This window comes from Zootoca vivipara, chromosome 9, assembly GCF_963506605.1.
Source record: "Zootoca vivipara chromosome 9, rZooViv1.1, whole genome shotgun sequence".
NCBI classification, from domain to species: Eukaryota; Metazoa; Chordata; class Lepidosauria; order Squamata; family Lacertidae; genus Zootoca; species Zootoca vivipara.
The window spans coordinates 58771184-58783549 of record NC_083284.1 but is presented as its reverse complement, the minus strand read 5'-3'; the positions used below and the strand labels follow the sequence as shown (position 1 = coordinate 58783549).

The following is a 12366-nucleotide window of genomic DNA, read 5'->3' as shown; positions in this document are numbered from 1 at the left end:
GCGCGAACTGTCATATTTCCTTGGCGTAAATTATGAAGTTCCTCCTTAGTCTGGTCCATATGACTATCGGACGAATACATCGTTTTCAAACCTTCTAGAAATAGTTTGACATTCTTCATGCAAGGATTCTTTGTTGCGATTAACGGTCTTAGCCACTCCCTGGCTGCCCCGGTAAGGTGCTCCACAATAAACGCTACCCTGTGCTCATCATCAGGGAACTCATCGTGGTGCAGCTCAAGAGCATACACAATCTCAGTCTCAAAGCCCTGATATTCCCTCGGGTCTCCATTGAACTTGCTTACTAGGGTCCCGGCTCTCCTTCCTGGCAGCACTTGGACTTGGGGTGCCCCTCCCGCCTTGTTTTTCTCTGCATCCAGCTTGTTTTGGAGGTCTACCGCCACCGCCCTTAATTCCTGCTCTCTTTCCTGTAGCGCTCTCACCTGTTCAGCAAGTTGTAGCCGGTCGTCCTGGACCTTCTTAGTCTCTTCTTTAGCTGCCTTCAATTCCCCCTGCGCCTGCAGCGACAGCTGCTGCAGTTCTTGCTGGGCTTGCTCCGCGATCTGCCGCCATCTCTCCGCCTCTGACACGCTCATCCCGGCAACTCCAAAGTAGCCCAAAAAAGGATTCGGAGGTTGCTGTCACAGTGGCCGGAGTGGGCTACTTCAGAGTAACGACGCTACGCAGCTCTGCATTTTATTCTTTTATTGGTGCTACGTATTTACAGTGCTGAAGTCATTGCTATTTACACGGAGTGATGTGGTCAGTCGGTTCCAGAACCTCCGAATGGCTTTTGGCGCGTCTTTCTCCAACACAAAAGCTTTGGCAGACCCATCCTCTTTCCCCTCCTCTTTCTGCGTAATTCCGGAGTTGGGGGGATGGGTCTCCCCCCCTTATTCGCCCCTTCCTGTCCCACCTGGGACCCTGGCTCCTCTACCTTGCCTGAGCCTCGGACACGACTTCCTGCTTCCCCATTGGAATCGGAACTCTCTCTGCTTTCCCCTGTGCTCGGGGATGGGCTTGAACTCAGGAGGGGAGGGACTTCGCGATATCCCCTGTCCCTCACAATAAGCTTGGTGCCAAATGGCTCCTGAAACCAGGGTTACAGCCGCCAAAATGGAATGCTTAGTTGTCATTTTGGGGCCAAACAGCTCGAAAGTTGTATTTTTTGTTCTAGTGGTTCAGCAATAAAATGGCTAGGAAAGCTAAGCAGGATCGTGTGGAGGCCATTAAGATCTAAAACGTCAACACTCCTTTTCATTATTCTTTTACAGTGCTTTGCGGTTCGTTCTTTGGGATGGGTAGAAATGGCAGAGGAAGATTTGGCTCCTGGGAAAAGCAGCGTTGCTGTGAACAATTGCATCCGACAGCTCTCTTATTGTAAAAACGATATACGGGACACGGTTGGCATTTGGGGAGAGGTAAGAAATCTCTCTTGTCTTATCATACTTCCCAGTTCTCTAGTGGCACCTGGTTTTTTCTGTTCTTTCATATTTCAGCAAAAGCAGCCACTGTCGAGAAAGAAGAAGGAAGTAAAACAGCTAGTTTAGAGCAATGGCTTTGTTTGCTCTGGCAAGGAAAAAGAAGGTGCGTCTGAGTCAGCCATGGCTGCTCTTTCCTTGCCCAAAGTGCAGGACAACTTTAAGTGCTTGGAAGGGCCTCCTCGGTTGTGTCCCCCTGTAATCAGAGGCCAGTATGGTTACAGGGGGGCTCAGTACCTGTGGCCTCTTGAGTTAAAAAGGTAATATGGGTGCTTCCCCTTTATAAAAACGCAATAATTACAAGCATCCCTTGTAGTCCAAGGGTGTAAGCTCACCCTTGTTGGTCATTTCAAGCATTTGTTATCCAGAGATAAACTGCTTCTGAACTTGGTGTCTATCACAGCAACTGCCGATTCCCCCCCACCCCATGATTTTGCCTTACTCTTAGCAGACACGATAGTAATTTATAAATTAAGTATGCATTGCATGAGATGGTGCTTTCTTTAGCCCTCCTTTCTCATATTATATGGAAGGGTGGAAGATACTTTAAGTGGGTGGAGGAAGGCTTAAGCATCACGTAAATGCTTTTCCTAGTAGCATCTTGCGTGGTGGGGCAAAGCCACCTGAATTAGCATTACATAGGGGCAAACGCTTGGTTGAGTGAGTAACAGATTATAGCTGTTTTTGCTCTTGATTAGGGAAAGGACATGTATCTTATCCTGGAGAACGACATGCTAAATTTGGTTGACCCCATGGATCGCAGTATTCTTCATTCACAGCCCATCGTAAGCATCCGAGTTTGGGGTGTAGGCCGTGACAATGGCCGGTGAGTTTGGAATACATTTATTCTATGGTGTTAAAATCTGCTTCTGTAGAATGTTTGCATTCTAGATGAAACACAGCATCCTTGTAATAATTTTTGTCTCTTATCGCTTCTGACATATAGTTCACAAAAATGTTTTTTTTCTTTTTTAACATCTTTATTGAAAGTTCAAATAGTACAGTACATAATTATATGTGCACTAAACATGGTGAGACGTAAATAAAAGAGAGAGAAAGAAAAAGAGAAACAGGACCCGTGTAGAAGGGGAAATAAAGAGGGGAGGGTGGAAAACCCAAAACTGTATACTTTACAAGGTGGTTATTGTGCTATTGTACACCTATTACAGTATTTGTAAGAATGGATTCCAAATATTATTGAATTAGTCCATGGCAAGTCTGCGTTTATATGCAAGTTGTTCATATGTTGCGAGTTCGCGTAAGGCTTCAATCCGGTCGTGGAAAGGAGCCGCAGTTTTATTTTTCCAATTCACCAGTCTCAGTCTTTTTGCTGTGGTCAGGGCACAGAGAGTCCACTTGTCTTGTCCTTTTGTAAGGTTCCATGTGCTGGGTATATAATTCAAGAGGATATTTTGTTCTGTCAATGTAAGGTTGTTCCGTAGAGTTCTGTTGATAGTTTCAATTACCTTTTGACAAAAATCTTTCAATAAAGGACAATGAAAAATGATATTTTAGAGAAGCATTATCCCTATTGCATCTCCAACAGTTAGATACCACCAAAAGTTTTTTTTTCCCTGACGGTGACAATTCATCTTGTAAAATAATTTTTGTAGCATGTAGGTCTTTTTTAAAAGCAACACACAATCAGAGATATACATCCAAGAATGGAGCTTGATGAAGGGAAGTTCTCAAAATTTGTGTCTTCCATCAACAGCACTAGAAGTATATTTTAAAATTATTTAAAAGCCATATGTTAATACAACCATTGTGTGCAATGGAGTCCCAGTTTCTCCATCTCCTATGTCAAGGGTGGGAACTGGATCCTTACTTCCCCAAGTCGCCATGGGCCAAATTTTGATATGGCCCACCTGTCAATCCCCAAACATGACAGTGGTGTCAGGTGATGTAGTGCTTTGACCATCAGCAGTCAGCCACTTAGGAAGCCCAGTGCTTGGGACCACTCATCAGCTGAGTGTCGGCGCTTATAGAAGCCAGGTGTGCAGTGCTTCTGAAACTCCGTCAGTCATCTGACCAGTAGGACTTTGGAAACTCCATTTGGCACAGCTGCCTTTTTACCACCATTCACCTGCAAAGTACCCAGAGTGGTCATAATTTGTATTGTGCTTAACCCTTTCCTGTCATTCACTTTCGTTTTGAAACTCTTCTCTCCTGCCCCTTTCCAGCAGCTGTTTGTACCCCACATTGATTTGTGTTTGCTCCAGTTTGTGTTTGAGGTGGACATGGGCTTAGAACATTGGTTGGTGGAAAAGCAGCTTGGGGTAGAGGGGTGAGTTTCAGAAGAAATAAGTATATAGTGGTACCTTGGTTCTCAAACGGCTTGGCTCCCGCACAAATTGGCTCCCGAACACCGCAAACTCGGAACTAAGTGTTCCAGTTTGCAAACGTTTTTCAGAAGCCGAATGTCCGATGCGGCTTCCACTTGAGTGCAGGAATCTCCTGCAGCCAATCAGAAGCCGCGCCTTGGTTTTTGAACTGTTTCAGGAGTCGAACGGACTCCCGGAACGGATTAAGTTTGAGAACCAAGGTGCCACTTTATCTGATTGGCCAGTGACTACCAAACATGCCAAATTAATTCCTGGATATTTTTTTTAACATGAGAAAGTAAGCATGCCAAGTTTGAAAGGGAATGTTACCTAGTGGCATAGTCATGCAGAATAAGCAGACTTGCTAAAACTTTTGCAAACAATACAAATCAGTTGTTATTACAATACATGGCACAATTGACGATCATTTCATAACACTATTCCATACTGCATTTTATGTGGTGGTGTTTACAAGCACAAATGTATTTCATAGAATCATAGAATCTTGGAGTTGGAAGGGACCCAAGGGTCATCTAGTCCAACCCCCTGCAATGCAAGAATCTCAGCTAGAGCATCCATGACAGATGACCATTTCTTTTCAAAGTGTTTGGGGCTGACATGATATAGGAAGCTGTCATCTACTGTCAGGGATCCATCTAGCTCAGTGTTGTCTACACAGACTAGCAATGGGTCTCCAGGGTTTCAAATGGAGGACATTCCCCTTGCTACTTGCTGGTGCCAGGAATTGAACTTGGGACCTTCTGCATGCTAAGCCTATGCACTACCACTGAGCTACAGGCCTTACATTAGACTGAGAGACGCAGGTTGCGCTGTGGTCTAAACCACTGAGCCTCTTGGGCTTACCGATCAGAAGGTCGGCGGTTCAAATCCCCGCCACGGGATGAGCTCCCGTTGCTCTGTCCCAGCTCCTGCCAATCTAGCAGTTCAAAAGCACACCAGTGCAAGTAGATAAATAGGTATGGAAAGTAAACGGCGTTTCTGTGCGCTCTGGTTTCCATCGCGGTGTTCCGGTGTGCCAGAAGCTGTCTGTGGACAAACGCCGGCTCCCTCAGCCTGAAAGCGAGATGAGCGCCGCAACCCCACGGTCGCCTTTGACTGGACTTAACCGTCCATCAGTTCTTTACCTTTTACCTATATCAGAGAGATGCTCTCCCTGTAAAATATTTAGAGTAGTGCAAATGACCCCTACTTTTTGCTGCTGTTAAGTCTTGTTGAATTATTTCGGCTTTCATTTGAAATGTCTCCTGCTTTTTGCCCGAAGAAGAGCCTCCAGATTCACCAGAATTTACTAAAGAGAGTTGCTTGAATAGGCCTGCAAGCATAGCCTGGAGCCATGACTGGTTCCTTAAAGTCTCTGGCCTGAAATTAAAGACAGGTGTCCAGCAAATACAGGAAGGAAAGGGGTGGGAACTTCTGATGCCTGCTTGTTGCCTCGGGGTATTAGTATAAGGAGAAAAGAGTTGTGTTTGAGAGAGTGGCTTAACATGCCTGGATGGAAGAGGCAGAGGGAGAGTAGGAAGGCTAAATTTAGAATTAACCAATTAGAACAAGCCTTTCCATTATATTTTGTGGACTCCCGCTTATGCACACATGACTCTTTCTGGCAAGTTAGATATTTGGTGATGAGGGAAGAAGCATGACAAACAGCAAGGCAGCTGCAACGTGGCAGAACAAGGGAGACAAATTGCATCAGTGATGTGCTTGGTGGGGGGGAAGGATGTGCTTAGCCTTTCTCCTGCCTACTGCTTTGAACAGCAGAGAGTCGCTTTTGAACATCTCACATGGCCCTTGTTAGCGAAAGGGTTCTCTCCTGTTCATTGCCAGGTAGACAAGAATTATGATGACTAATGCAGCAGCTCCTACCTCTTGAATATCAAATTATTTGAAAGTCATTGCTATCTTGAGGTCCTTGGAATTTGTGATTATTATTTTTTAATCGGACTCCTTCCTTGTAGTAATTTATTTGGTTGGATTTCTCTTTGGAAGATGAAAAGCCTTTTAAGGGTACCTGACCAGATGATTTTCTAAGCCTTGTGCTAATGAAAGATGGATGAAAAACAGAGATGTACTGATGGGAGTTTAATCTAAGGGTATGCCTGCTAAAGCACGAGGCAGAAAAGCCTTCTGGGAGATTAATAATTCTCTCGGCACACACTAGGCTGTTATCTAGGACTCCAGCATTAACTTCTTTTTACCACAGTAGCTTGGTAAGAAAACGCTTCGTGATTTACGCCAGTGTTTTCCAACCAAAGGGCCCAGGATATTCCTTTTTTAAAAATATTTGTATTTTCCAAAAATTTTGATAACAACATTTTTACATTCCATTGTTCACCAAATTCATCTTGTTTGACTTCCTCCCCCCGTCCTGGCTTCCAAATTTAATCAATCATCATCTTCCATATCATCATTTTTCCTCTATAAATTTCAAATCTTAATTAATTAATTAATTGTTCAAATTTATCCCGTCATTAATGTTACAACAACCCTGCTAATGTTTTAACATATTTGCAGTGTTCTTTAACATATTCTATAAATTTTATCCAATTTTGTGTAATTTTCTTCTCGTCTTGTTGCCTGATCCTCATGGTAAGTTTTGCCATTTCCGCATAGTCTATCATCTTCGTTATCCATCCTTGCTTCGTCGGTGTACCTTCTTCTTTCCATTTTTGAGCAAACAATATTCTCACGGCCTGGGCCCAGGATATTCCAAGGAGGTCACAGGTGAAAATTACGTAAATGAAATGGCACAGCATGAGGCATGGGGACCCCAGAGGGAAGTGAGAAGAAAAGTTGGGGAATCATTTTTATTTTTAAAAAATCCTGATTGGCCGGCTATCTGTTTGGCCAATCACAAGCAGGTAAGGGAGCGGCCCACCAGGAGGTGGCTTAGCGCTTCTTTTGGCCATGTGCATTTTCTTGGAGCAGTCCTGGTTTGTTTCCAGCGGGAGCTGAGACTCACATTTTGACCACTGCTTGTAGCTGCCGCCAGTGCTGGGCCTGGTGGCAGCCTGGGCCTGACTCCCCAAGGCACGGGGTGCAATCCACCCCAGCGCCTAGCAGATTGGGGTCTTCGGATGTTGCCGAGGGGTGCAGGGCCCACCGGCAGTGTCGGCCTGGCTCTGCAAGGCGTGGAGCGAAATCCACCCCAGCACCTAGCAGACCAGGATCTGTTGCTGCTGATTTGCATCTAGTAAATAACTAAGTGTCCACTCAGAAGAAACCCACACTTGAGTTCAGTGGGCCTTACTCCCAGGTAAAGGTGGTGGTGGTGATGGGGCTATAGTGCTTTATCTAGGCAGCCAGGTCTCCTCCAGATGACAATATCTTTTTGCAACATCTCGTTCACTTATCCACCATGGCCGCTTTTTCTCCCCCAGCTTCCACGCGTGCAACAAAATTTTTTGGAATGCAAAATTGGCAGGTGGGTATTAGCAAGGGAATGTGGCAGAGCTAAGATCTACTCACACACTGTTCCTTCATCTTTCTCCTCCGTGCTGCGAGCACAAGTGGAAAATTTGCATCCTCCAAAATAGATGTCATGTCCACATTAATCCATCCACCTTCTCCTCCCCCCCCCCACTCTATCTTTTGCTTCTCATGCACTTGAAAACTAGGTCATAGTCCACTATAGGCCTTGATGGTTTGCTTTATCCCACTGGGGCTTTCTGTTAAAAAAAAGTGACAGTGCAGTCCTCACTTTGCCTTCCTGCTTGCCTCATGGGGTTTGGCTTTTCCTTTAATGTAGAAGTTATCTGGCTCCTGCTTCCCTTTCCCCATAAACCTTTCTGTCAAGCTGACTCCTGGACAGTTTCTAAAAAGTTTTATTCCCAGAGGTTCGTTGTGCACGTCCTAGGTATTCTCTTTTGTGTACCTGTAGGCGCCAACCCCATAGGGCTGTCTGAGACAGAGGCGTTTGAATACTGGGAATAAATCTTACCTGGAAATTAACACAGATCTTGCTCGCATAAGAGGAAACCAGGGATCGGCTGGAGTGCTAAATAGAGAGGACTTCTTTTTTTTCTTTTACCTCCCTAATTGCAATTAGGATCACAGTCCCTTGAAAAATCACAGCACGGGAATAAAAATACTTGCCTTACAAGGTGGTTGCATGTATTTCAAGAAGCTCAGGCATATGAAGCACTTCTAATCACTTAAAAAGCTTTATAGCAATGTTAAGTATTATTGGAACGATTATGGCGTAGCAAAACTCAAGCCATTAAATATATTTAAGTGCCATGTAGCTATATTGAATTTATATATATATAAACAATTTCCTCATTCATTCATTCATTCCATAGTTCTTGCCACATGGTGCTTAGAGCTGAAATACAGCTCTCCCTGGTTCCAATTTTATAGTTTTATTTTTTGCACTCCTAATTTGAAGTGATTTTGTTTATTCTTGCTGTGTGCTCTTTGTTGAACACAGCTGGGGAGACCTAGAGAATAAAAAGATGGTCTCAGGAAGGAAGAAGAGGGTACAGCATAAAAGAAATACCACAAAAGTGGGTTTTCTAGAACACTAGAAAACCCAACAGAGAAAAGAAGCGACAGAAAAGCAGCTAAGAAAAATAACTCGGCAGAATTAAAATAATAGGGAATGACAGTGAATAACTGTAAGAAACCAAAGCCTAGCACTAAGCTTCTGTTGAAGGGGAAAGCCAGGGAAGAAAATGCAGCAAGGGAAAAACGGGGGAAATTAAACAAGCAAAACAAATGAGAAAATTAAGAATCATGCAACATTTTTCTTTCCTCAATATCAGATGGCTAGTGATTTAAGTCCCAAATGTTAAAATGCCATTATAATCTCCCCCAGAAGTGCAAAATGCCCTTAGAACCCATGATGTCAGTAGAAAGTGGATGTTCAGGGCTCTTTGGGGGACAGCTATCCCATTTTATAGCATCCATGTTTAGCCAACCACAGCGCTCATAGGATTTTCTGTGGCTAGTGCGCAGTATGTGGATTGGGCCCTCCACCTCACCTGCAGAAGAGGAGACAAATTTGCACGCACCAATTTGGTTTATTACACCATGATTGGTTAGACTGAATGCTAGCCTTGTGCCTGCCCATTTTTGTGTAGATTATTAAGCCAAAGTTTCCCATTAACTTTTGAACTGGGTCTCCATATTGAATGCTCACAGATAGTGAAGTATTGTTGCATTCTGCGACATTGATATAAATAATTCAGAACATAGCATAATGATGGGTTGGATTTAGGGGGTGTTGGGGTTTTTTTTTTTGCAGCTTTCCCTGTTTCTTTATATGGAAAACTGAATCTGCAGGGCTCCCATACGTCAGTAAGCAACTGTCAACAACGGTTGGGCCACGTCCCTCCTGCTATAGCGTACCATCTGGCTGCCAAGCAGTGGCAAAATGAGTTTTGGATGATGTGACCACGTGAGTTGCATGCATCCATTTCAGAGGTGGCAAGGAGCAGCGATTGTCTGGCTGCCCAATTGAGGTAGGCAAGATTTTGGCCCTGCAGTTGAACTAGTATTGACAAGCATAATTTGCTGTACCTAAGTGACTTCCTGCACCAAATGCACTAAAAGCAGATTAGCACAAGTTTAATAACTAAATAATAATAATTTCTGTCCAAAGCTTAGAATATACTGCTACTTTAACATTGCCATTCAACAAAACTACATAAATTAAATTAGAAATTTATTTCACTTCAGTGGGCTACACTAATTGGTTAGCTTAGAGGCCCCTAGATAATTATTTAAACTGCTTGCCAGAATGCCCTGCAGTTTAGCACGAATAGCACCTGTAACCTAATTTGGGTTGAATCCTAATGCATTCTGAATATTTAACTTATTATCGAATAGCAATCAAGCAAGTCAAAACATTCATGAACTACAACCTGGGTTTTTATAGAAAATAATATAAACCTAGGTAAAGGTAAAGGGACCCCTGACCATTAGGTCCAGTCGTGACCGACTCTGGGGTTGCGCGCTCATCTCGTATTATTGGCCGAGGGAGCCGGCGTATAGCTTCCAGGTCATGTGGCCAGCATGACAAAGCCACTTCTGGCAAACCAGAGAGGCACATGGAAACGCCGTTTACCTTCCCGCTGTAGCGGTTCCTATTTATCTACTTGCACTTTGACGTGCTTTCGAACTGCTAGGTGGGCAGGAGCTGGGACTGAGCAACGGAAGCTCACCCCGTTGCAGGGATTCGAACCGCCGACCTTCTGATCAGCAAGCCCTAGGCTCAGTGGTTTAACCACAGCGCCACCTGGGTCCCTAATATAAACCTAGCACTTTGTAATTTGTTTATGGCTCACTTGGTCGTCGTTCACATTAATATGCCTACGGCTATCAAATAAGCCGCATATGGCATTCCATTTGGAGTCTGTCCAACACTGGCTTGCATTTCCTACAATCATGTAATTTGAAGAGAAGCTAGTCTGCTTCTGCCATGATTCACATCGTCACCGGGACTGGCCTAAGACATTTGCAGCCTGAAGCAGGTCCAAGTGTTGTTTCACCACTGCTAGGGCCAATACATCAAGAAATTTTACTGGGCAGTGAAAATTCCTTCCTTTATCCCTCCCTTGCATAACGGTGGGACATATTGCTTTAAAAGACCACATAGCATGGCTAGCTTTCTGTTGTTCTTATATTTTTCTGTGTCTTGCCATACATCTTCATAGTCACTTGTTAGAATTATGCAACTGCTCAAAAGTAAACATTCCCTGGGTAAGGTAAAGGTAAAGGGACCCCTGACCAGTCGCGGACGACTCTGAGGTTGCGGCTCTCATCTCGCTTTACTGGCCGAGGGAGCCGGCATACAGCTTCCAGCTCATGTGGCCAGCATGACAAAGCTGCTTCTGGCGAACCAGAGCAGCGCACGGAAACGCCGTTTACCTTCCCGCCCGAGCGGTACCTATTTATCTACTTGCACTTTGACATGCTTTCGAATTGCTAGGTTGGCAGGAGCAGGGACCAAGCAACAAGAGCTCACCCCATTGCGGGGATTTGAACCACCGACTTTCTGATCGGCAAGCCCTAGGCTCAGTGGTTTAACCCACAGCGCCACTGGCGTCCCTGGGTAGATTGCAACAAAATATTAAAAACACATTATACAATAATTTGAAAACAACGGTAAACGATAAAAGACAGTAGGGGTGACAAAATAATGTACACCCAGGATTTCAAACACTAATGAAAAGTCTGAGTTAATACATAATAGTGTTGCTAGAAACACAGTCTTTTTCTTTGGCAATCACTCGTAGCCGAGTAAGATTGTCTTCCATAAACACAATTTTAACAATGGGTCCGTAAGTGACTGTGGAGGCCAATTCTGGATCCACACGTCCTTCCACAGTGGGGACATTGGTTTCCAGGCGGGAGTTGATCACAGTGTGGATTTGCCAAGCGTGCCTTCCTCTTAGCACGTCCCTTGCGTCATGAGATCGAGTTTCTTCAAAGCCCATGACACCTTTGGTAAAGGCTGTTCTCCAACTGGAGCACTCGCCGGCCAATGTTTCCCAGTTGTCAGTGTTTATACTACATTTTTTTAGATTTGCCTTGAGACAATCTTTAAACCTCTTTTGTTGACCACCAGCATTATGCTTTCCTTTTTTAAGTTCGGAATAGAGTAGTTGCTTTGGAAGACGATCATCAGGCATCCGCACAACATGACCAGTCCAACAAAGTTGATGTTGAAGAATCATTGCTTCAACACTGGTGATATTTGCTTTTCCCAGTACACGGATATCACCGTAGTTCACCTGTCTTCCCAAGTGATGTGTAAAAATTTTTGGAGACACCGTTGATGGAATCTTTTGAGGAGTTGGAGATGGCGTTTATAAGTGGTCCATGTTTCACAAGCATATAGTAAAGTTGGTAGTACAATAGTTTTCTAAAAAAGCAATAGCTTTGTAAACAAGTATCAAAATAAATCCAGGTGTGGGAGTTCCTCTGGTCCTGAATGGGGTAACTGTGCCCCTGAAGGATCAGGTGCACAGCCTAAGTGTCATTTTGGAGGTGCAGGTCAATTCTGTATCCAGGGTAGGGCGGCTGTCTAGCAGCTCAGTTTGGTTCACCGGTTGGGACTCTACCTGCCCGTGCACTGTCTCACCAGAGTGCGCTGCTTATTCCCTGCTTGGACTACTGCAAGGCGCTCTATGTGGAGCTACCTTTGAAGGTGACTTGGAAACTGCAACTAATCCAGAACGCGGCAGCTAGACTGGCAGTCTTAAGGGATCTACACTGGCTCCTACTACATTTCCAAGCACAATTCAGAGGGTTGGTGGTGACCTTTAAAGCCCTAAACTGCCCTGGCTCCGTATACCTGAAGGAGCTTCTCCATCCCCATTGTTCACCCCAGACACTGAGGTCCAGCACTGAGGGTCTTCTGGCGGTTCCCTCACTGCAAGAAGTGTGGTTACAGGGAACCAGGCAGAGGGCCTTCTTGGTAGTGGCACCCTCCCTGTGGATCACCCTCTCATCAGATGTCAAGGAGATAAATACAACTTTTAGAAGACATCCGAAGGCAGCTCTGTATAGGGGAGTTTTTAATGTTTGATGTTTTATAATGC

The 12366-nt window shown here is 44.5% G+C and overlaps 1 protein-coding gene across 10 annotated transcripts in view; it reads left to right on the top strand.

Annotated features, from left to right (window-relative positions):
• Positions 1 to 12366, top strand: part of APBB2 (amyloid beta precursor protein binding family B member 2) — a 192560-nt gene that overhangs the window by 137906 nt on the left and 42288 nt on the right. For 9 of the 10 annotated variants that reach the window (XM_035112954.2, XM_035112959.2, XM_035112950.2 and 6 more), the window contains 2 exons: positions 1272 to 1418; positions 2177 to 2304. In XM_035112954.2, the coding sequence (XP_034968845.2) occupies positions 1272 to 1418; positions 2177 to 2304 (275 nt within the window). The other variant, XM_035112962.2, reaches the window with a different exon arrangement.